Here is a 24,807-nt window from a genome sequence, read left to right as displayed (position 1 = left end):
AAAAAGAAATCACCAATGAACCCATCTGGTCTTGGACTTTTGCTTGTTGAGAGGTTTTTGATTAGTTATCAATCTCCTTTGTAATAATTGGTTCATTCAGATTTTCTATTTCTTCATACTCTGTACTATGTTCCTAGGAATTTATCCATTTCCTCTTGGTTGTACAATTTGTTAGCATATATTTCTTGGTGGTCTCCTATGATGCTTTGCACTATGGTGTCAGTTGTAATTTCTCCTCTTTTAATTTCTGATTCTGATTATTAAAACTTTCACTGTTTTCTTGACTATTTTAACTAAAAGTTTGTCAACTTTATCTTTCCAAAGAACCAGCTCTTAGCTTTATTTTTTTTTTTGTTTCTCAGTCTCTACTTCAATTATTTCTGCTCTGATCTCTATTATTTCTTTTCTTTTATTAATTTTGAGCTTTGTTTGTTCTTTTTTTCTATCTCCTTTGGGGTAAAGTTAGATTGTTGGAGATTTTTCTTGTTTCTTGACATAGTCCTGTATTACTATAATTGTACTCTGATATAATTACTCTGATAATTGCTCTTGTTGTATCCCAAAGATTTTGATATGTCAGAGTTCTATTTTCATTTGTCTCTCAGTATTTCTTTGCTATCTTCAATGACAAAAATTTTGAGTTGCATGTCATTTAACCCCTCCATTTTCATGGTTTTTCAAGTCTTCTTCTTATAATTGATTTCTAGTTTCATACCACTGTGATGAGACAAATATGCTCAATAGAATTTCAATCTTTTTTAATTTATTGAGGCTTAATTGGTGGCCTAACATGTTATCTACCCTAGACAATACTCCATGTGTACTTGAGAATAATGTGTATTGTTGCTTTTGAATGGAATGCTCTGAATATATTAAGTCCATCTGGTGTCATTTAAGGACGATGTTTCCTTATTAATTTTCTGTCTGGATGATCTATTCATTGATGTAAGTGGGATGTTAAACTCCCCTACTATTATTGTATTGCTATCAATTCCTCCATTTCAGTCAGTTAATATTTGTTTTGTATGTGTCAGTTAATATTTGTTTTGTATGTCTTGATGTTCCTATGTTGGATGCATACATATTTATTAATGCCATGTCTTCTTGTTGGATTGACTCCTTTATCATTATGTAATGTCCTTCCTTGTCTATTATTACAATTTTTATTTTAAAGTCTTTTGTTTGGGCGCCTGGGTGGCTCAGTGGGTTGGGCCCCTGCCTTCGGCTCAGGTCATGATCCCAGGGTCCTGGGATCGAGTCCCACATTGGGATCTCTGCTCAGCAGGGAGCCTGCTTCCCTCTCTCTCTCTCTCTGCCTGCCTCTCTGCCTACTTGTGATCTCTCTCTGTCAAATAAATAAATAAAAAGAATCTTTAAAAAATAAATAAAAAATAAAAAAATAAAGTCTTTTTTGTTTACTGAGTATAGCTATAGTAGCTTTCTTTCCTCTGTTTTCTTTTCTTTTTTGCTTTTTTAATAAGCTCTACACTCAACATGGGGCTTCACCTCATGATCCTGAGATCAAGACTCACATGCTCCACCAACTGAGCCAGCCAGGCACCCCTCAAGGTTTCTTTTCATTCCTGTATGCATGGAATAGTTTTCTCCAACCCTTCATTTTTAGTCTGTGTATGTTCTTACACCTGAAGTGAGATTCTTACAGACAGCATAGATAGGTTTTTGATTTTTGTTTCTAAATCCATTCAGTCACTGTGTCTTTTGATTGTAGAGTTTAGTCCATTTATATTTACAGTAATTATTTATAAGTATGTACTTATTTCCATTTTATTCATTGTTTTCTGGCTGTCTTCATAGCTCTGGTCTTTTCTTCTTTCTCTTCCCTTGTGGTTTAATGGCTTTCTTTAGTGTTATGTTCAGATTCCTTTTTTTGTATATTTGTTGTAAATTTTTGCTTTATGGTTACCATGAGATTTATACATAACTTCCTATATATAGAATGGGCTGCTTTGAGTTGATAGCAATTACATTTGAGCATACTCCAAAACATATTTTCTTCAGCCCTGCCCTTATTTTTGATGTCACATTCTCCATCATTTTATGCAGTCCTTAACTATCACAGTTTTAGTTATCTTTAGTATTTTTGTCTTTTCTTAAGCTTCATACTTGCTTTATAAGTGATTGATCCTTTTGGGGGGGGGGGGGCAGGGATTGGTCAAGGGAGAAAAAGGGAGAGAATCTCAAGCAGGCTCCACACCGAGCGCAGAGCCTGATGTGGGCCTCGATCTCACAATCCTGAGAACATGACCTAAGGCAAAAGCAAGAGCAGGATGCTTAAATGACTAGGCCAGGCAGGTACCCCTGATCCCCTACTTTGAATATGTATTTATCTTTTCCAAGGAGATTTTTATTTTCATACATTTTGTTATTAATGCCATTTCTTTTCAGTTTATGTAAGTCCTTTTAAACATTTCTTATAAGGCTGGTTTAACAGTGATGAACTCTTTTAGCTTTTGATTATCTGAAAAACTCTTAATCTCTCCTTCAATTCTGAATAACCTTGCCAAGTGGAGAATTCTTGGAAGGTTTTTTCCATTCACCACTTTGAATGTGTCATGCCACTTGCTTCTGGCATACAAAGTTTCTGCCAAAAACTCTGCTGATAGCCTTCTGAGGTTTCCCTTTCATGTAAAAGTTTTACCATTTTAATTTTAATGTATCTTGATGTGTACCTCTTTGGATTCATCTTATTTGGAATTCTCTGAGTTTCCTAGACCTGTATGTCTATTTCTTCCCCAGATTAAGAAAGCTTTCCGCCATTATTTCTTCAGATAAGTTTTCTCCCTCTTTTTTTTTTCTTTCTAGAACCCATATAAAATGAATGTTATCCCACTTGATGCTTTCCCAAGGATCCCTTAAGTTATCTTCATTTTTAAAAAATTCTTTTTTCTTTTCACTACTGAGTCTACGTGAGTTTCACTGCTTTGTATCAGCTAATCATCAGCTCACTGATCCAATATTCAGTTCATTCAGTCTTGTTGTTAAACCCATCTAGTGTACTTTTCAGTTATTTCACTCTTCAATTCTGTAACTTCTGTTTGACCTTTCTTACATTGTTTCTTTATGAAGGCTCTCATTGTGTTCATCTATTCTTCTCCCAAGTTCGGTGAGCATCTTTAGGGCCATTAGATTTGAATTCTTTATGAGGTTGATTTGCTTATCTCCATTTCATTAATGTCATTTCCTGATGTTTTATCTTATTCTTTCATTTGGAACATATTCTCTATCTCCTTACTTTGCCTGGCTCTTGTTTGTTTCTATGGATCAGGCAAATAAACTCTCTCTCCCAGTCTTGAAGGAGCAGACTTGTGTAGATGTCACATGCACCTCAAAAGCAAAATCCCTCTCTGATCATCAGAGCTAGATCCCTTATGTGGGCTGTATGCACTGTCTACTGTGCTGGCACCATGTCCACAGCAGAATGAGTCGGGCTGGCACCTGGCTCAGCTGTAGCATGTGACTGGACTTCTTCCACCTGGCTGCAACATATGATTGCACTGTGGGAGTAGGCAGGGTTCTCATCTGGGTGCACCCACGGGTTCTAGTAATTTGAGAGATAATTACAAAATGGTTCCCACTACCACCAATATTAGGATGAGGTCACAAATATGGCACCTACCAATGTCTCCATCTCCAGAGAAAGTCCCAACAGTTTCCTGCCTGACTGACAGATGTTTTAAAAGTACTAACTGGGTCTTCTTCACAAAGGCTCTTTTCAAATTGGTACTTTTGTTCTGGTCCTGGGGTAAGTATATGTGCAAATCCTCTAAGAGTGTGTTCTCCATTCCCTAATTTTATGGTTTCTCTGGATATAATCCCAAGTAGTTGTCAAAGCCTGGTGTTTAGGTGGCTTTTCTCTTTTATACAGGACCTAAGGATTAGGATGCCTGATGTGAAGCTCTAACCTCCTACTCCTCAGGAAAAGTTTTGTATTTTTTAGTTCCCTTCTGATTGTGTATCACACCTGGGATGGGCATTTTTGCAAGATGGTGTATCTGCCTCTTCTCTCCAACTCAATGCTGTCTTTTTTGTCCTTTGTTGTAGAGGGCTCTGTTCATCCAGTCTTGAGGTTGTTTTTTTTTTTTTTCCCCAGAGGAAATTATTCCATATGTAGTTATTTGTTATGAGAAGAGCAAGCTCAGGATCTTCCTACATCACCATCTTGAATCCAACTCCTTAAATTTTTTTTGAGGTGAAATGGACATAGCATCAAATTAAACATTTTTAACTGAACAAATCAGTGGCATTTAGTACATTCACAATGTTGTGCAACTACCACCTCTAACTAGTTCCAAAACATTTTTATTGCCTCCAAAATAATTTCTGTACCCATTACACAGCTGCTCCCTATTTCCCTTAGCCTTAGGCCCTAGCAAACATCAGTCTGAGTTCTGTTTACATAGGTTTACTCATTATGGGTATTTTATATAAATGGAATCATACAATATATGTGACCCTTGTGTCTAACTTATTTCACTTAGCGAAATGTTGCCAAGGTTCACCACACTGCAGCATGTATCAGTACTTCAGGGTTTTTTGTTGTTGTTGTTGTTTTCTGGTTTGTTTTTTTTTTAAGATTTTATTTATTTGACAGAGATCACAAGTAGGCAGAGAGGCAGGCAGAGAGAGAGGACGAAGCAGGCTCCCTGCTGAGCAGAGATCCCTGATGCGGGGCCCTATCCCAGGACCCTGAGATCATGACCTGAGCCGAAGGCAGAGGCTTAACCCACTGAGCCACCCAGGCACCCCAGTACTTCAGTTTTGTTTGGTTTCAGTTTTTTATATATAGCTGAATTAATAGTAAATGGTATGTTTATACCAAAATTTATTTACCCATTCATCCATCTACAGGCATTTGGACTGTTTCCATCATTAAGCTACTATAAATAGTATTACTATTAACAAGTGTGTACAGGGGCGCCGGGGTGGCTCAGTGGGGTAAGCCTCTGCCTTCAGCTCCAGTCATGATCTCAGGGTCCTGGGATCAAGCCCCACATTGGGCTCTCTGCTCAGCGGGAAGCCTGCTTCCCCCTCTCTCTCTGCCTGCCTCTGCCTACTTGTGATCTGTCAAATAAATAAATAAAATCTTAAAAAAAGAAAAGTGTGTATATGTATATGAGTACCTGTTTTTAGTTCTTTTGGGTATACACCTAAGAGCTGAATGACTGGGTCATAGGCTAATTCTATGTTTAATTTTTTAAAGCACTGCCAAACCATTCTCCACAGAAGGTGAACCATTTTACATTCCCACCAGCAATGTACAAGGATTTGTTCCTCTACATCCTCACCAACACTTGTTACTGTTTTTGTTGTTTTATTCTAGCCATTTTAGTGGGCATGAAGTGGCATGTCGTTGTGGTTTTCATTTGCATTTCCCTTATCATTAACAAGGTTGAGTATTTCTTCATATGCATACTGGCCAGGGCACATGGGTAGCTCCGTTGGTTGGGCATCTACCTTTTGCTCAGGTCATTACTGACATGTCCTGAGATCAAGCCCCGCATCAGGCTCCTGTCTCAGTAGGGAATCTGCTTCTCCCTCTCCCTCTACCACACTCCCTGTGCATTCTCTCCGACTCTCTCTCTCAAATAAATTTTTTAAAGTCTTAAATATAAAAAGAATTAAATTTTTTAAATTTTTTAAAAAGCACATGTACATTGGCCATTTGTTTATCTTCTTTAGAGAACTGTCCATTCAAGTCATTGCTAATTTTTTAGTTGGGTTGTTTATTGTTTTGTTGTTGAGTTGTCAGGGTTTTAGTTCTTATATTTAGGTCATTGATCCATTTGGAGTTAATAGTTTCATGTGGTGTGAGGTAGGGATCCAAGTTTATTCTTTTGCATGTGGGTATCTAGTTGTCTCAAAACTATTTGTTAAGTGATAATCTTTCAGGGCACCTGGGTGGCTCAGTCGGTTAGACGTCTGCCTTTGGCTCAGGTCACGATCCCAGGCTCCTGGGATGGAGCCCCACTTCGGGCTCCCTGCTCAGCGAAAATCTGCTTCTCCCTCTCCCATTCCCTCTGCTTGTGATCCCTCTCTTGCTATCTCTGTCAAATAAGTAAATAAAATCTTAAAAAGAAAATTATATTTTCTTATACTGAGTGGTCATGCCATTCTTGTCAAAGATCATTTGTACATATATATATACATATATATAATGTTATATACAACAATATAATTTTTATATATTAGTTTATGTCTCTCCTCTCAGTTCTATTCCACTGGTTTATATGTCTATCCTTATGTCAGTACCACACTGTTTTGACGACTGTAGCTTTATAATATGTTTTGAAATGGGGAAGTATGAGTCCTCCAACTCTATTCATTTTCAAGAACAGAGTTTTGGCTATTTGAGACCACTGCAATTTCATATGAACTTAAGAATATACTTTTCCAGTTCTCCAAAAAGGTCACAAGAATTCTGAAAAAGATCTCATTTAATCTGTACCTTGTTTTACATAGTATTGTCACCTCAACAATATTAAGTCTTCTAGTCTATAAACACAGAATGTGTTTCCATTTATTTGTCTTCTTTAATTTCTATTAACATTTCATAGTTTTCAGTGTACAAATCTTTCAACTCCTTATGCTTTTGGACAATATTAAATGGAACAATCTTCTTAGTTTCCTTTTCGGATTGTTCACCACTGGTATACAGAAACACAGTTTTATTTTGTGTGTTGATTTGTAACTACAGTTTCTCTGAATTTGTACGTTAATTCTAGTGGGGTTTTGTGGATTCTTTGGAGTTTTCTATATATGGGATCATGTTGTCTACAAATAGGAATAACTTTACTTCTGCCTTCCTAATTTGGATATTTTCTTTTCCTTGCCTAACTTCTCTGATTGTAAGTCCTACCACAATGTTGAATAGCTGTGTGAAAATAAGTCCCCTTCGGGCGCCTGGATGGCTTAGTTGGTTAAGCATCTGCCTTTGGCTCATGTCATGATGCCAGGGTCCCAGGATGGAATCCCACATCTGCTCAGTGGGGAGTCTACTTCTCCCTCTACTTCTCCTCCCCCAGCTTGTGTTCTTTCACTCATTCTCTCAAATAAATAAAATCAAGAAAGAAGGAAGAAAGGAAAGTAAAAGAAAAGAAAATAGGCATGCTTGTCTTGTTCCTGATCATACAGAAAAGTTTTCAGTCTTTCACTACTAAACTGGATGTTAGCTGTGGGTGTTTCATAAATCCCTTTATCATATTGAAGAATTTCCCTTCCCTTCCTAGTTCTAGAGTGTTTCTATTACAAACAGTGTTATAGTTTGTCAAAAGTCTTCCATATTAACTGCTGATGTTTGCTTGTTTCCCTTCATCCTATTAATGCAGTGTATTACACTGACTGATTTTCCTATGTTGAACTGCCCTGGTTTCCCACCTGGATAAAGTCCACTTGGTCATGGTGCATAACCATTTAAATATACGGCTGGATTCCGGGGCACCTAGGTGGCTCAGTCATTAGGTGCCTGCCTTCAGCTCAGGTCATGATTCCAGGGTCCTGGGATCAAGCCCCGCATCAAGCTCCCTCCTCGACAGGAAGCCTACCTTTCCCTCTCTCACTCTCCCTGCTTGTGTTCTCTCCATCACTCTCTCTCTGTCAAATAAATAAATAAAATCTTAATGAATAAATAAACAAACTGTTGGATTCAGTGTGTTATTAGTGTTTTGTTGAGGATTTTTACAGCTTACTCATAGGAATACCAATCTGTAGTTTTTGTATTGTTTCTCACGGTGTCTGGCTTTGGTTTCAGAGTAATGCTGGTCTCATTGAGTTAGGAAGTATTCTCTGTCCTATTATTTTTGGGAAGAATCTGAGAGGAATTTGTGTTAATTCTTCTTTAAATGTTTGGTAGCATTCACCAGTAATGGCATCTGGTCCTGGACTTTGTTTGGGAGGGATTTTTTATTTTTATTACTAATTCAATCTGTTTGCTGGTTATAGGTCAGTTTATATTTTCTATTGCTTCTTTAGTCAGTTTTGGTAATCTGTGTTTCTAGGAATTTGTCCATTTAATGCAGGTTATCCAAACTGCTAATATACAGTTGTTCAGTGTTCTCTTATAACCTTTTCTATTTAAGGTCAACAGCAATATCTCCATTTTCATTTCTGATTTTAATTAATGTGTCTTTGCTTTTTTTCCCCCTTTGTTGGTCTAGGTAAAGGTCTGTCAATTTTGTTGATCCTCTGAAAGAACCAACTTTTAGTTTTGTGGATTCTCAATATTGTTTCCCATACTCTATTTCACTTATCTGCACTTTAATCATTCTTATTTCCTTTCTTTGGCTCACTTTGGGTTTAATTTGCTCCTCTTTTTCTAGTTTCCATAAGGTGAGAAATTAGATTTCAGTTCTTCTGAGTTCTTCTTTTTTTAAAGATTTTATTTATTTATTTGACAGAGAGATCACAAATAGGCAGAGAGGCAGGCAGAGAGAGTGAGAAGGGAAGCAGGATCCCTACCGAGCAGAGAGCCCGATGCAGGACTCGATCCCAGGACCCTGAGATCATGACCTAAGCCGAAGGTAGCGGCTTAAACCACTGAGCCACCCAGATGCCACTGAGTTCTTCTTTTTAAACATAGGTATTTACTATTATAAATTTCTCTCTGAGCACTGCTTTTGCTCTATCTCATTATGTCATGGTATGTTGTGTTTTCATTTGTCTGTAATTATTTTTTAATTTCCCCTGTGATTGCTTCTTTGACCCACTGTTTTGTTTTGTTTTTTAAGATTTTACTTATTTATTTGACAGAGATCACAAGTAGACAGAGAAGCAGGCAGAGAGAGAGAGGGGAGGAAGCAGGCTCCCTGCTAAGCAGAGAGCCCAATGCGGGGCTCCATCCCAGGACTCTGGGATCATGACCTGAGCCGAAGACACAGGCTTTACACTGACCTACCCAGGTGCCCCCTCCTGGTTATTTATGAGTGTATTTTTTAATTTCTACAGATTTGTGAGTTTTTCAGTATTCTTATTGACTTCCAGCTCCATTCCACTGTGCCTGAAGATACTTTTATGATTTCAATTATTTAAAATGTATTGAGTTTTTTGTGATCTAACAGATGGACTATCACTTGTAGGATATCATGTGCACTTGAAAAAAATGTGTATTCTGCTCTTACTAGGTGTTTTGTGTATGTCTATTAGTCTAACTGGCTTATAATGCTGTTCAAGTCCTCTATTCCCTTACTGATCTGTCTAGACATTATATCCCTTATTCAAGGTGAAACAAGCATTGCAATTTTTGAATGAATGATTAAAACCAGAAATATTGTTGAATTCTCAATTGTGTTGCATTCCTCTAATGCTGGACTTTATTCTGGTGCACAGTTAATTACTTGGGATCATTTGAAGCCTTCTGAGGACTCTTCCCAATGCCTCATGTATTAAAAGGTCTTTAGACTCTGGATAATTTAGACATAAACTATTAATGCCTTGTATAAATTCTTGAAATTGATTTCTTACTGCTTTCCAGTAGTTCTTCCCCCGACTTTGAGTAGGCCTTGTCATGCATCTACAGATCAGAACTCAGCCAAAAACTCGAGCAGCACCCCCTGCATATCTCCAGAAAGTTTTCATGCTTGGGTGCACTTTTTTACTTACCTATATACTCACCCCTTTTCCCCCAAGTCTCTTCTCTCTGGCACTCTGCCCTGTGATTCTAACCATCTTGGCCTTCCCAAACACTTATCTTTTTTCCTAATCTCAACAAAAGTGAGCTTGTTTTGGTTCCACCTCCTTGCACTGCAGCCTATACACAACCTTTAGTCTCTACTGTAAATTGGTGTAATAGAGGGCTTACCTCATGTGTTTCCATTCTCTCAGGGATCAGTCTGATGCCACCTGCCATCCAATGTCTTAAAATCATTGTTTACATATTTATATGTTCTCAGGTTGTTTTAAGGAGGAAGGGTATATTATTGCTGCATAACAAATTGCCCCCAACTTAGCATCTTAAAAAACAAGCGTTTATTTTTTTCAAAGTTTCTGAGGTTCAGCAATCAACCAGCAGCTTAGTTGGGTGGCTCTGGCTCAGGATATCTCATGAGGTTGCAGTCAAGATGTTGCTAGGCCAGAGTTTACAGTTGGAAACTTGACAAGGGCTGGAATTTCTGCTTCCAAGAAGACTCAGTCACACACTCTTGGCTATAGGTCTCAGTTCCTTGTTAGCTGTTGGCACTAGGCCTCAATTTCTCACCACATGGGCTTCTCCATAGAGCTATTCACAACATGGCAGCTAACTACTCTGAATGAGCAAGGGGTGGAGTGCGGAGAAGGGAGGGGAGCACAAAGGGAGAGAGAAGAGGCAAAAGCCACAATGTCTTTTATAACCTATCCTTGGAAATGATCCATCACTTCCACCACATTCTATTGGTTCTATTCACCAATAGAATTTGTTCTATTAAAAAAAAAAAAAAAAAGAATTTGTTCTATTCACAAATAATGTGTGAGAGGATTATACAATGGTATAAATGTCAGGAAGCAGGGATCATTAGGGCCATCTTGGGAGTGGGCCACACAGAGGAAAAATCCTGTTAGGTCAACACAACAGAAAGCCAAAGTCCTTCTTACATAGTTTAACCTCCTTATGTTATTTTTTTAAATCCTCAAACTACAGACTGCATCCTATGGCTTCAAGAGAGATTGGCAGATTGTACATTCTACTCCACAGCCAGACTTGGAGATAAAAATAACTAAGAGTAAGTAGCAGCAGCTTTTAAGAGAAAAGAATAGAGTTCTTCATGCCTATGGCAAGAAAGAGGAGAGTACTTATGGCAGACCTGGACTTGAAAAAACGTCCAAGTGCTTTTCATTCCCCCAACAACTACTCTACTCTAATGATTAACTTAAGTGTCTGCAGTCCTTTCTCACCAATCTGCAGAGCCAGACAGCAATAGCAACAGCAATATTAATAGCAGTAGCAATAGTGCCAGGGCCAATGCCAAGCATTTTGCCTCTGTTATTAGTTCAATTGCTCCTCACAATAAACCTGTGAGATAGGTTTAATTATCTCTTAAATTCTAGGCCTTAGTTTCTTGATAATCCTACCCTAGCTTTACACTTTACAGTGTATCTTGGTACACCTTTATTCTTCCTACATAACATCTCGCTCCCTCTTGTCCTATAGAGTTCTCCTACTCTTCTGGCACTGAAACACTGTTTTGTCCTGCCTGTCTTCCCATTCCACTTGAGTCAGGCCTTAAAGATTTCTCTTAGCTACCACGTTCCCAACAAACACTCTTTCAAAGAAACCATCAGACTACTGAGACTTCTGTTAATCCCCTCCTGCTGGGCTCTCCCAATGCTGCAGCTGCCTAATACAGACTTCCCCTTAAACCAGGTAGAACACATGACCTGTCAGGTCTACCTCATGCACGAATCCCAAAAACCTTGTCTTATTTCAGTCATTCATTTAAAGATATTATTTCACGGCACACATGCCTTCTTAATTTATGTTTGCTGCTGCTTAATGTTAAAATGGGTTTCCTTTCCCTGGAGGTTTAAATTAATCACCAGGAAGAAAGGTCCACAATATACCAAACTCCTACTTAGTATAGTACCCTGGAAACCATAGGTTCCCACTAGTTATTTGTTGAATAATGAATGCAAAATATAAAGTAATGATTATAAATACTAGCTCAGAAAACTCTAAAGGGGGGTATAATCCAAAAAATTTTATTTACAAATAAAAAGGAAAAGTTACCAGTAGACACATGTAAACAATTCACAAAAAGACCAAACACAAAATAACAACAAAGAGAAGCAAATCATAGAAAAGCAAATTAAATTATCATTTTCAAACACTGAAAATTTGTCTAATAAAATTATTCTAATAGATATAATTTTGTATTTTCGGTATTTTAGCATCAAATATCTTTAAAATTTGCATAACCATTTGACCAGTACTTCCATTTCTAGTAATTACTTATAAGAAAATAATGGACAAAGGAACATAGTTATATGTAAAAAAAAGAAAAAAAATCACTGTGGCACTAACTTTAATACAAAATCTGTGCAATAATAAGGGTTTGATTAAACAAATTTTAGTAATTCCAAACTACAAATTATTATTAAGTCACTTCAGAATATTATATAATCCAAGTTTTTTAAAGTAACATATATTCACATAAAAATATAATTGCATAGAAAAAAAAAATCTAAAAGTATACACCCCAAAATGTTAGCAGTGATTATCTCTGTAAAAGAAGAGTGGAATTATTTGTGATTTTTTTCTTTTGCCTTATCTCTACTACTTAATTTTTCTACATGAGTAGCACATGGACAGCAAACATTCTTAAAAGGCTGAAGTAAAAATGAAGAGCACAATATAAAGGCAGAAGTGCCATTTCTATTAATAGAACATGGAACATTTCCATGTTCCCTGATAATAATCATGTCAGACAGAATTAATAGCAAGTAAAATATTTTAACAGCCTGGTTTTTAAGTAGTTCTGGGAATACACATGGAAGACTCTATTAGTACTATTCAGGCATCTTAAGGCAACAAACAAAAAAACCTCTCAAAAATATAGTACTAATCCAAAGACAGTGTTAAAAATCAAACAGTAAAAACCTCAACTGCTTTAAGGTAAGTGTCATCTTCAATCACCTTTTAATGCCTTTTCACATTTATCTTGAAAGCCTACACTCTAATGGGAAAGCAGTCATCACAAAAATGATAAAACATCAATCATTCCTAAGTTTAAGAATTCAATGCGACTTTAAGTTTGGCTGAAGAGAAAGTCTTTAGAACTTCTATTCCAAAATAGATTAATCTTTCCCCTCAGACTTGAACATCTCGGGCGATAAAACTTAGTTGATAATAAGAGGGGATCCTGAGGTGAGTCTAGAAACCCATGTGTGTTACAAGCAAAGCATATATACCTCTAAGCACAGTGTACAATTTCTAGCCAAAGCACAGGGAGCTATGTGTGGCCCTGCAGAAGGTTGCCTAAAATTGTAAGACCTCACTCAACATGACCAGTAGCACAGACAGTAAATCTTCATTAGGACTAATCTATAATTTTCAATGATGCTGATGGCATAAAATGAGTATTCTTTCCACCTTTCTATGGTAGAATATGAAACAAATTATTCTGATTGCACCTGTATTAATTAACAGCAGGTTATCCATACATTTAGCATCAACACAAACCTACAACACAGTTTGCAGGTCACATCTCATAAAGCTCCATCAATGGATCCAATGGGATTTGACTACAACTATCAAAGTACAAAAAGCACTAAGCATAGCACAGCTTTAAGATTCCTTTAAACTACATTAGTAACATCTTTGATGAAAGTAGTATTTATTGCACAAGAAAATTTTCTAGTACAAGGAGAAAATCAAAGAACAACTTTGCATAAGAAAGAGATTTTATGTTAATAGCATCTGGGTAAAGCAAGCATATGATACCTAAACTGACAACACAATTGTGTGATTATTGTTGAAAATGGAGATCTCCTTGCTTTAGTGACAACCTTAGCACCATCCATCCACTTACTCAGCAAATATATGAAAAACCATACGCAACCAGAACTATTCTAGGACCTGGGGAGATTAAAAAACAAAGTCACTACCTTCATGGAGCACATGGTCTAATAAGGAACAGAGATGTTAAGCAAACAATTACACAGTTGAATATAACTGCAAATGTCAGAATGTCATTAAGGGCAGGGTACTATGAGAGCAAATAGTAGGACTGGGAGTCAAGTGAGCCAACCACAGAGAAGGGAAAAAGAGGCCCAGGCAGAGGTAATCTATGCAAAGCCCCTGCAGCTAGAATGACCTTGCCAACCCAGGAACTGAAACATTTAGATTGGAAGTGTTTAGATTGTTTCCTGGGACCCTGTTAATTCTGAGATGTATAAAGACATCCAAGTTAAGAGATCAAGCTGGGAATTGCTACATAGGTCTAGAACACAGACTAAGTATGAACTTAAAAATCATTGGTTTAGAGATGGTGTATGATGCACAGGCACTAGAGGGTACCACCTAAGCAAGGTGAACTGAACAGGGTAGGGCCAAGCATGTATTACTTCCTCAAATCATGCACACAAAAGAGTCATTACTTCTTACAATCACATTACTTACTTTCTCTCTCAATTTATAAAATCTGAAATAAAACAAAGTATTTTCTAATATTATAATACAATGCCCTATTTGTCCAGAAAGAATAAGATTAAATATATAAAGTTCTTGGAGAAACAGTAAGACCTAAGGAAAATATTTTTTTCAGTGAGTCTAAGACACTGTATGCTAAAGTTTATTTAGCAAGGCATTTCCTTTTAACCTTTTCCAGTGCCCTAGAAAAGGAACTTTAACACACTGATATAACTGCTTCACAAGATTTGTCACTAGAAATGCTTTCAGTCTGCAAAACTGCCACCTACTGAAACTAGATTACAATTGTAAACATGCTGAATACACCAAGTCCTGGAGGGATGTAACATCAAAAAGACCAGACATACCTTGTGCTCTCTGCACACTCAAAAGTTAACTTTCAGAACTATTACTATAATCCTTAAACAACCTGCCCTGCACAGTCTCCTAGGATGAATATATAATATGTAACCACTCTATTAAGCAGTGGTCAGCGTCATGGTTACAGAAAAGCTGGGTTAACATGTTCCACAATGTATGGCCCAAGCACCATATTAAGCAGGACATGCCTTAACACAAACTCACCTGATTTATTTGAAGCATGTTAAAACAATATTGACCAAACTGCTGTATCCCTCACGGCTCCAAAAACTGGAAAATGAAAATGAAGAAATAAAGTTCAACTTAGTTGGTGATCTCAATGATTAGCATTTTAAATACATGTTGATCAAAGTCAAATATAAAACAGAGTAGACCTAGATCAACACTTTTATGATGATAAGCATGTTTTCTATCTGCACTAATCCAGTAGCCACTAGCCACAAAGGGCTATTCAACATCTGAAATGTGGCTAATGCAACCAAGAAAGTAAATCTTTACTTTTTTTAAACTTTTCTTTAATGTTAATTTAAATTTAAATAACCCTATGGGACTACTGACTATCATAGTGGACGGTCCAGATCTACGTTGTCCATTCTGGTTCTACAACTCTAAAAGAATTCTAGTGAAAGTGAAGCTATTAAAAATAATCTAAAAATTTCAGATTAATACTTAATATACAGTCCCCTTTCTCTAGTAAGGTTTTAAACAGCTTTGTTTCCAAACTCTATAAGCTAAATTAAGCCTACTCCTCTAGGTGGTATGGAAGAGTACACAGTTAAGATTACCTAGCTGGATTATTTTTCTGTTTGTGGTTTTGTTTATCATCACTATAAAAACAGCACACATAAAAAACTTCACATGAAATCTTTAGAAAAAGAAATCACCGTCCTGACACATCCCATTGGTATATTTGGATTTGTTTCCTTCTAGGTCAGACCTCCTCACCATGGTTGTATTTCTTTTCACATAGTAAATCTCTTCTACACTTAATTTAAAAACAGATACCAAAGAAATGGAGAAAACCCAAATCCATAAATGAACAAATAAATCATAGATTCTTATAATGGTTAAAAGGTACATAAAAAATAAATTGGGGGGGGACGTCTGGGTGGCTAAGTTGATTAAGCACCTGCCTGTGGCTCAGGTAATGACCTCAGGGTCCTGGGACTGAGCCCCAAGTCAGACTTTCTGCTCAACAGGGAGTCTGCTTCTCCCTCTCCCTCTGCCCCACCCCTCTCTTGCTCTCTATATCTCAAATAAAGGAATAAAATTGGGCGCCTGGGTGGCTCAGTGGGTTAAGCCTCTGCCTTTGGCTCAGGTCATGATCCCAGGGTCCTGGGATTGAGCCCCGCATCAGGCACTCTGCTAGGCAGGGAGCATGCTTCCCCCTCTCTTTCTGCCTGCCTCTCTGTCTACTTGTGACCTCTCTCTGTATGTCAAATAAATAAGTAAAAAAAATTTTTTTTAAGTAAATAAATAAATAAATAAAATACTTTATGTGGGTGCCTGGCTGGCTCAGTCAGTAGAGCATGCAACTCTCAATCTTGGGATTGTGAGTTGAAGTCCCACACTGGACACAGAGCCTACTAAAAAAAAATAAGATAAAGAAAAATAATGTACAGATTCCCCCCCAAAAATTATCTAAAAAGCAACAACACAGCAATAGAGCAGCAAAAGATAGGCAGCAAAAGAGCTACATCCAACCACTTGGGTAGAAAATTTTATGCTCTGAAACTTTAATATTAAACTTTCTATTAGAAGCAGAGGTTCTTGGGGCGCCTGAGTGGCTCAGTGGTTAAAGCCTCTGCCTTCGGCTCAGGTCATGATCCCAGGGTCCTGGGATCGAGCCCCACATCGGGCTCTCTGCTCCACGGGGAGCCTGCTTCCTCCTCTCTCTCTGCCTGCCTCTCTGCCTAGTTGTGATTTCTTTCTGTCAAATAAATAAAATATTAAAAAAAAAAAAAAAGAAGCAGAGGTTCTTAATACACATACACACACACACATACACAGATTCACATATATATAGACATATGGCTACCACTTTCTCAAGATGAGAAATGAATCAATTCAAAATGAACTGGAAACTTTTCCATATATATTTTATAGTTTTTAATCCATATTATTTTATACTCATATTTATATTTTATATATTTTATAATATAAAAATATTTTATATTTATATATTCTCATTTTGTATACTTTATTTTTATTTATTACATTTTATTATATTACATATTTATTATATTTTTATATGTGATTTATATAATTTTTATTTATATATTTATTTATATTTTATAGGTTTTACATATCAAATATTTTATATAAAATTATATGTGAATATACAAATATATAAGTATATATTATATGAAATATGTCCTATATCTTATAACAAAAATATATATATCTTATAATATATATGTATCTCACCATCTGTAACAATTTTATATTTTCCAAAAGAATCATGCTCTAGAAATTGCACAAGGCCTGAGGATCACTTAATTTGAATCTTAGTCCAAGCTCTTCAGGAGATTACCTTTCGAGCCTTGGTAAATTACTTTGTGTCTTTGAGTCCTCTTTCTTAATAAGTCTATGAAAAGTAAACTAAGATCATTGTGGGAGGCAGCGTCTAGCAAACAGAATACAACAGAAATAATGAAATACCACTCACAATACTGGGTTTCAGAAAGATCACAACTTCCATCTTGGGTGTTAAGTGCTCTCATTCTCTTTCCTGTTTGCTCTGAAGGAAACTAGCTGCCATATTGTATGGTGCCCTTTGGACAGGCCCAGATGTCTAAGAACTAAGAGAGGCCTTTGCCCCAAAGAAAGTGAGGCCTTCAATCCAATACCGCCCAAGCAAATGAATCTTGCCAAGGGCTATACGAATGAGCTTGGAAGCAGATCTTCCCCCAGTCAAACTCTCAGATGAGAACACAGTCCCAGTGATAGCTTACTGCAAACCCAAAAAGACTCTGAGCCACAAGCACCAGGTAAGCTGCACCCATATTTCTAACCCACAGAAACTGAGATAATAAATGTTTGTTTTAAGCCTTTACTTTCCAGGGTAGTTTGTTATACAACAATAAATAAGACATTCCCATTCACTCTAAAGTTCTATAATCCTATGGTGCTTTAGGTATTAATTAACATATCTATGTGGGTCAAAAAAATTAATTCCCTATTTAACATGAGCAAATGAGTTACATTAGAACTTGAAAATGATAAAATTATGAAACTTAAACATTTACACTTTACTCAAAAGATGAAATCACTAAAGTCTAAGAATAGTCAAATGGTACTAAAATACACTAGCTATAACTAAAAATACATACTCAACCAATATTCATTTTTTTTAACTGAAAAACATTCATTTGGAAGTTAAAATGTGAGTAAACCACTAAAAGCATCCCCGTGACTTAGTATCCCTTACTTTCTAGAATTTAACATTATTTAGTAAGCACTCACAAAATCTGAAAAATCCTATTTTGTATCATTTAATTTAAGACTCTAAATATAGCAAATGCTTGTCTATAGACTTGTGTTTCTTCAATATTAGAGTTTTTGGGCTTTAATTCCAATGTAAGTAACATACAGCATTATATTAGTTTCAGGTGTACAATATAGTAGTTCAGCAATTCTATACATCACTCAGTGCTCATAAGTGTTCTCTTAATCCTCTTCACTACTTCACCCACCCACCCCCTTGTTGTCTATAGTTAAGAGTCTAATTTTTGGTTTGTCTCTTTTTTCTTCCTTTGTTCAACAATTTTGTTTCTTAAATTCCACATATAAGTGAAATCATACAGTATCTGTCTTTCTCTGACTGGCTTATTTCACTTAGTACTGTATTCTCTAGATCCATCCATATTGTTGCAAATGGCAAGATTTCATTCATGGCTAAATAATATTCCACTGTATAAATATACCACATCTTCTTTATCCATTCATCTGTTGATGGACCCTTAGGTTGCTTCCATAATTTGGCCATTATAAGTAGCACTGTAATAAATATACAGGTGTTCTTTAATATCAGAGTCTGTAATACTAGTGGCTGATTCCAAAAAGTAAGCACAGTAAGATATGAGTACATTTTTTAAAGTTCTAATCTTCTGATATACAAAAGGTAGTTGTAAGAAGAAACAAAAACAAAAGCACCTATTTGCTTAAAATTGACCATACAATTTTAAGTATTCTGTAAGCCTCTTTTTTACAATTATAAAGATCTGTATAAATTAAAACATGAAACTATGTCTATAATAGCACTCTGTGAGGTAACTGGACAATCTTCTGAAGTTCCTCCTTTTTTACCAACAAATTTTACTACATTTACATCAATACAAAAATTATAATTTGCAACCACACTATGGACAATTCAGAATGCCCAGTGGCACGTCTTTAACACCTCCTTTCTCCTTTACAGACATGCCAGATCTACTGTCCTAAATTTAAAACAACTTGATAAAATATCAATAAAATGCAGAACAGTTTTATACTGCCCATGATATCATAAAATCCACCTCTCCTTCCTCTGTCAAAAAGTTTCCAGCTATAGTTCATTCCAATTACAGCTAAGTACTTTTAGAGAAACCTATTCACATGTCTGAAAAATGCCCTACAGTGATATCCAGTCAGGCACATTAGGACATGCAGTTCCAGATTCCAAGCTACTAAATGAAAACAGGCAGGGCAGTTTATGGAGAGAGGGCACTACTAACTGTAGCAAATTTGTTGCTCATGAAGAACTGGAGGTCCAACGTGTATCTGAAATGTACTGCTAACATAACTTGCTGCACTTATTATTACATTTTGCCCAGCTGGTAAGTTGAAAGCTATACAAAATTCAATCTATAAAATCCTCAACAATTAAACACTGCTTCATAAATTGGCATTATTAATTTATCTATAAATTTTTATATCAGCACCCATCCCACAACTGACAGGTAATCCTCACTTAAATGTCTTGTTCGACAATATAAAAATCAAAAACATTTACTTCCTCCATTCTTAGGCTCCAAAATACCATAAAACTAAGTATCAGCTTAAAAATTCTTACCCTAAAAAATTCATGGGGTCCTTAAAAAGCATTCAAAAATGGATTTTGGGGGGTACCTGGGTTGCTCAGTGGGTTAAGCCTCTGCCTTTTGCTCAGGTCATGATCTCAGGGTCCTGGGATCCAGCCCCGCATAAGGCTCTCTGCTCAGCAGGGACCCGGCTTCCCTCCCTCTCTTTCTCTGCCTGCCTCTCTGCCTATTTGTGATCACTCTCTCTGTCAATTAAATAAATAAATAATTTTTTTAAAAACTGATTTTTGGGGCGCCTGGGTGGCTCAGTGGATTGGGCCGCTGCCTTCGGCTCGGGTCATGATCTCAGGGTCCTGGGATCGAGCCCCGCGTCGGGCTCTGTGCTCCGCGGGGAGCCTGCTTCCTCCTCTCTCTCTGCCTGCCTATCTGCCTACTTGTGATCTCTCTCTCTGTCAAATAAATAAATAAAAAATCTTTAAAAAAAAAAAAAAATAAAAAATAAAAACTGATTTTTTAAATTCTCATTTCTTTTTAAAAGTATGACTCAAAAAACTTTTACATAAGAAATCAAAATAATTTAGTATAAATTTTAATTATCTCCTAAGAGCCTATGAAAGAATCTAAGTATATAGAAATCTCACCACCAACCAAGAAAAAAAGAAAACAACATTTATCAGACACTATTGTTATATATAACATCCTATATTTTGCCATTTTTATATTAATTCATTTAATACTCATCACCTTGGAATGTAGGTGTTATCTCCACTTTTCTAGAAGTTGCATTACATTCCCATAGTCCACTGCTAGGATTAAAGACTAGTATGGTCTGGTTGAAGTAATCATCTCTTTATTATACATTAAATTCATAAAGACTTCACTTCTTAAAAATTTTCCTGTCACAAAGGTCTTGACCTCTAGGACAACGTAAAGTTAAGTCTCCTATATAGAACTCTGGGGATTTATTTAAAATCAAATGGTTATATATACATAAATATAAATTATAACTATTATGGATTCTACATACTCATTTATATTTTGAGTACCTATAGAAGGCACAAATATATCTACACATAATTTGATCATACTATGCATGCCTCCAACTATTCTAATATTAACACAATTCAATTTTGCAATATCTAGATTTTTCTCTCTTTATTATGATCTGTACACATGATGACACCCAGAACTCAAAGAGAATAAAAGGAGAGCATAGTAGTAAAGAAGTTAGCTACAAAGAAAAAACCCCAACGTATTAACCAATTATATCTTCCAGAATCTGATCCCAAACAGGAAAATCACCCAACTCACTTTCTGTATTGTTTACACACTAAAAATTTGATGATCATCTTGGATATTTTTTATATTCTTTGCTGAAAAACAAACCAACCCACTCTTTCCTAGAACTTCATTCCAGGCAAGCCAAGTAAACTAAAATATAAAATGTATATGGCTTTCCATGCTGATTAGGAATAAAGAGACATAATAATGTAACTTACCCTCAAGTGGTCCAGGAAAAAAATACTATGTACATGTGACTGACAGAGATCTAGTGATAACTGGGTAAAATGGTAACAGGTGAATCTGAGTAAAGATTACAGGAGTTTCTTTGTATTATTTTTATTCTTGCTACTATTCTATAAACTTGAAATTATTTCCAAATAAAAAGTTAAAACTTAAAAATTATATGCCATTCTATTTGTAGTTACCAATACATATTCTGATTATACAACAACATTTTTCTGGATTTCTGAGGAAAAATTCAGTGATTTGCTAGGAAATATGCACTATATCCTACCAACGAATAATCACTTGGGAATAAATTTCAAACTGCACTGCTATGTAATGAAATGTGGCAATGTTGACTTGAACTGAAAAAAAAACCCAGCAGACACACCACATAGTTTGGTATAAATGCCTCACAAATTTAATACAGGCCTACTGCAAAATGCAGCAAATGTACAATTCAAGTGATATATGAGATCTCTGGTTTGCAGTAAAATATAGACAAACTAAAAAATTAAACACTTGCCATATTACAAAACAACTGAGAATGCAGGGTGTCTTAGTTTTGACTGTTTCATTAACCAAGATTTTTTTTCCCCACTGCAGTTCAATTCACAACAATATAATTGAATCGTCTTCAGAAAGGACTAGGAAAGAAATACCCTTCCGGAGAAATGTTGCAATTTTCTCTCCTACAAGGTTACTATTATCCTGCCTTCCCATCACAATTTTGAATTCAAGTGTCCACCACGGTTTCTTAAAATGTAAGGATGCATCAGAAGAGAAGCAATGGTCAGCAAAAGTTCACCAAAATTGTGAAATTAAACATTAAAAATAAGGGTTTTCGGTGCACCTGGGTGGCTCAGTGGGTTAAAGCCTCTGCCTTCGGCTCAGGTCACGATCCCAGCGTCCTGGGATGGAGCCCCGCATCGGGCTCTCTGCTCAGTGGAGAGCCTGCTTCCCTTCCTCTCTCTCTCTGCCTGCCTCTCTGCCTACTTGTGATCTCTGTCAAATAAATAAATAAAATCCTTAAAAAAAAAATAAGGGTTTTCAGCTAACAGTAATATACCTTTAAAGCATCATCTCTATCGTTTCTGCAGGAACCACCCACTTTAAAATCCGTTAGTACATTCCCTTAATTGAACGGCCCATCTCTACACCAGTAGTAGTTCTTAACCTTTTGGGGGGAGGGAGGAGGCGGGTCACGCCGAGTACAGACCCTTTCCCAAGAAAATTGTTCACAAATGCAAAATTCTGCACATATTTCCAGGAACTTCCAGAACCCCCGAAGCCATTATCCCCGCCCCCCGCCCCAAGAATCCCAGTTCAGCGTCTCCTCGATTGCCTCTGCAGAACACTCCCCTCACCATAATCCCGGCTCCCCCCGGGAGGGGCTGGAGGCTCTGCCCTCACACAGCGGATTCTGTAACTGATCTTCGTCTCTCCTCCCAACTCCCTTCACCTCGGCAAGGTCACTAACTGCCAACTACCCCTTTAAGCCGAGCCATCACGGTAGTAGTTCCTACGAGCCACAGCAGAACTTGCCTGTCATAGGATATATTTTGTCCCCTCGGCCCCACCTACCTTCCCCATTTCGGCGTGTTACGTCTTCACCACTTGCCCATTATACAGAAATAGCCACCAGCACCACCCCCCGGCGCGCCCCTAGGGCCATTTCCCGCAGACCCTTCAAGGGCCTCGCTCCATCCCTTCCCCTTCCCTTCCCTCCCCTCCGCAGGGACCCACCTTCAGGCCCTCCCCCTCCCTCCCTCCCACACCACCACTTCACCCACCGTCCCCTCTCCCGGCTGTTGCCACCGGGGCCCCCAAGATCCCACCTTCCAGCGTCCTCCGTCGGGTGCCTGTCTCCCCCACCCCCCGCAACCCCGGCATTACATTTACGCCGGCCTCCAAGCCTTCCTCCCGGCTCCTCCCCTCCGGACACCTGTGTCGTCCCACCCCCTCCACACACGCCCCCCCCCCCAATTCATTCGCCCCGTCCCCGGCTCCTCAGCACCCCCACCGTCATCCTCCCCTCCCCCTCCCGCCAGGAGAGAGCCCGAGGAGGGAGGGAAAGCGCGGGGGAGGGGAGGCCGCTAAGGGGCCGCTCTTCTCGGGGTTCGCCGCGCGCAGCGGACCTGCAAGGCTCCCCAGCGCCCTCTGTCTCCTCCGCCAGCGGGGCGGAAGTCGAGGCCTCCCAGACGCCCCCAACGAGGGTATTTACCTTCTTGCCAGGGACACTTTGCAGACGGCTCCAACATTGGCAAGCACTACAGAGAACTGACCCCGCTCGGCCGCCGCCGCCGCCGCCGGCTTCCACCCCTCGGGCTCCCCGCCCCCCGCCTCCGCCCGCCTTCCCTGCGCTCCCGCCGCGCCCTCCCGGGCTCGCGCCGCGCGCCCCCGCCTGCGCAGCCGCTCCCGCGCCCCAGTCAGCCCGGCGCGCGCGCGCGCTCCCGGCCCTCCGCGGACCCGGGCCGCGCGCCCCGCGCCGACCCTAGCTGCGTTCCTCCTCCTGCCCGCCCGCGGCCGAGCGCGGCCATTGTTTGCGGCGCCGCTCCCGCCCCCTGGCGGCCGTCCGGCCCCCCGCAGCAGCCGACGCCGCGGGCGCTGCTTACTGGCGCCAGCACAGTGGGCCCCGAGCCGAAGGCCGTTCTCTGAGGCCTAGGAAAGGAGAGCTAGAGAATGCAGGGGAGCGCGCCCAGTCCGCAGTCTCCCGGTCCTCCGTTCGGCTCCTCGACCTGGCTCCCCACCCCCTCGGCTGCAAAGGGTGGGCCTGAGGCAGCTCCTTCCCACCTGCACTCGGCAGCTGCCTCCACCGCCCAGCTGACCTTCTGCTCTTTCTAGACGCCGCTACGCGCCCAGATTCTCTGCCCGTACCTTCCCCAGGTTCTCTGGCTGCCCCCCTCTGCTCTGCTGGGGACACGCGACCATCCCGCGTCTGCTCCGGCCGCCGCTGTGCAATGCACGGTTTAGCGGATCCTGCACCTTTCCAGACTCAGGGAGGAGGGGGGCGGGGGAGGAGAGGAGGGGGTCAGTGCAACTGTCTCGCCCAGAAAACACTAGTGATCAGTAATCACCTCTCTCCAAGATCGGCAGCATGGCCAAACATACTCCTCCACCAAAACACACACACACACACACACACACACACACACACAAAACCTATTGGTTCATTAAAAAGAAATCCTTAGAACAAAAAATGAGAACCATCTTAGAACAGTGCCCTAGATCCTAGATTGTTGAGGCAAGAGTGCCAGAAAACTCGAATTACTTCTTGAATCATCCTGGTTTTGATGTGGGTTACAGATGTCCAGATGACTTAACCCGGCTAAGCCCAGTGAAATCCAACCCTTCACTTACTGAATGGCACCAAAAATAATTTGACAATAAAGTAAGTCTAGAAATAGAATTATTACTTTGTTTTCCCAAATTCCGCATTTGCATTATTATTCCCAGGGTTCCTTCTACCAAGCCTGATTTCAGTCATCACCTAAAACTGATAGTTCTATCTACAACTGGGGAGACAATAATAGCCTAGTGGTTAAGCCAATGGAACCAGAATTAGATAAGCAAGCCTGGTTATCCACTTGCTAACTTCAGGATGGGCATGTTACTTATTCAGTGAGTCTGTTTTTCCTTTCGTTCAAGAGATTACATATGATATGTATTTAACTGTGATTGTATATAAAGCCCTTTAAACTGGGCCTGGCATATGGTACTATAGTAGCTACTGCTACATTTTCCTCTTAGAACTTTCCTAAACTCCTCCTCTTTACCTCTGTC

The 24,807-nt window shown here is 38.8% G+C and overlaps 1 protein-coding gene across 10 annotated transcripts in view; it reads right to left on the bottom strand.

Annotated features, from left to right (window-relative positions):
- Positions 1 to 23,924, bottom strand: part of STAU2 (staufen double-stranded RNA binding protein 2) — a 320,763-nt gene extending 296,839 nt beyond the window's left edge. For 2 of the 10 annotated variants that reach the window (XM_046010467.1, XM_046010469.1), the window contains exons 1-2: positions 23,249 to 23,339; positions 14,702 to 14,767 (exon numbers count right to left, since the gene is read on the bottom strand). Coding sequence is in view for 4 of the 10 variants with exons in the window: in XM_046010474.1 (XP_045866430.1) it covers positions 14,702 to 14,719 (18 nt within the window). In the remaining 6 variants the exon portion in view is untranslated. Of the gene's footprint in view, positions 1 to 14,701; positions 14,768 to 22,608; positions 22,628 to 22,862; positions 22,882 to 23,248; positions 23,373 to 23,901 lie in introns of those variants that run through there. The other 8 variants (XM_046010474.1, XM_046010473.1, XM_046010472.1 and 5 more) reach the window with 8 other exon arrangements.
- Between the last annotated feature and the right edge of the window lie 883 nt (positions 23,925 to 24,807).

The sequence above is a fragment of the Meles meles genome, chromosome 1 (genome assembly GCF_922984935.1).
Source record: "Meles meles chromosome 1, mMelMel3.1 paternal haplotype, whole genome shotgun sequence".
Lineage (NCBI taxonomy): Eukaryota > Metazoa > Chordata > Mammalia > Carnivora > Mustelidae > Meles > Meles meles.
This window is presented reverse-complemented; position numbering and strand designations above follow the sequence as displayed.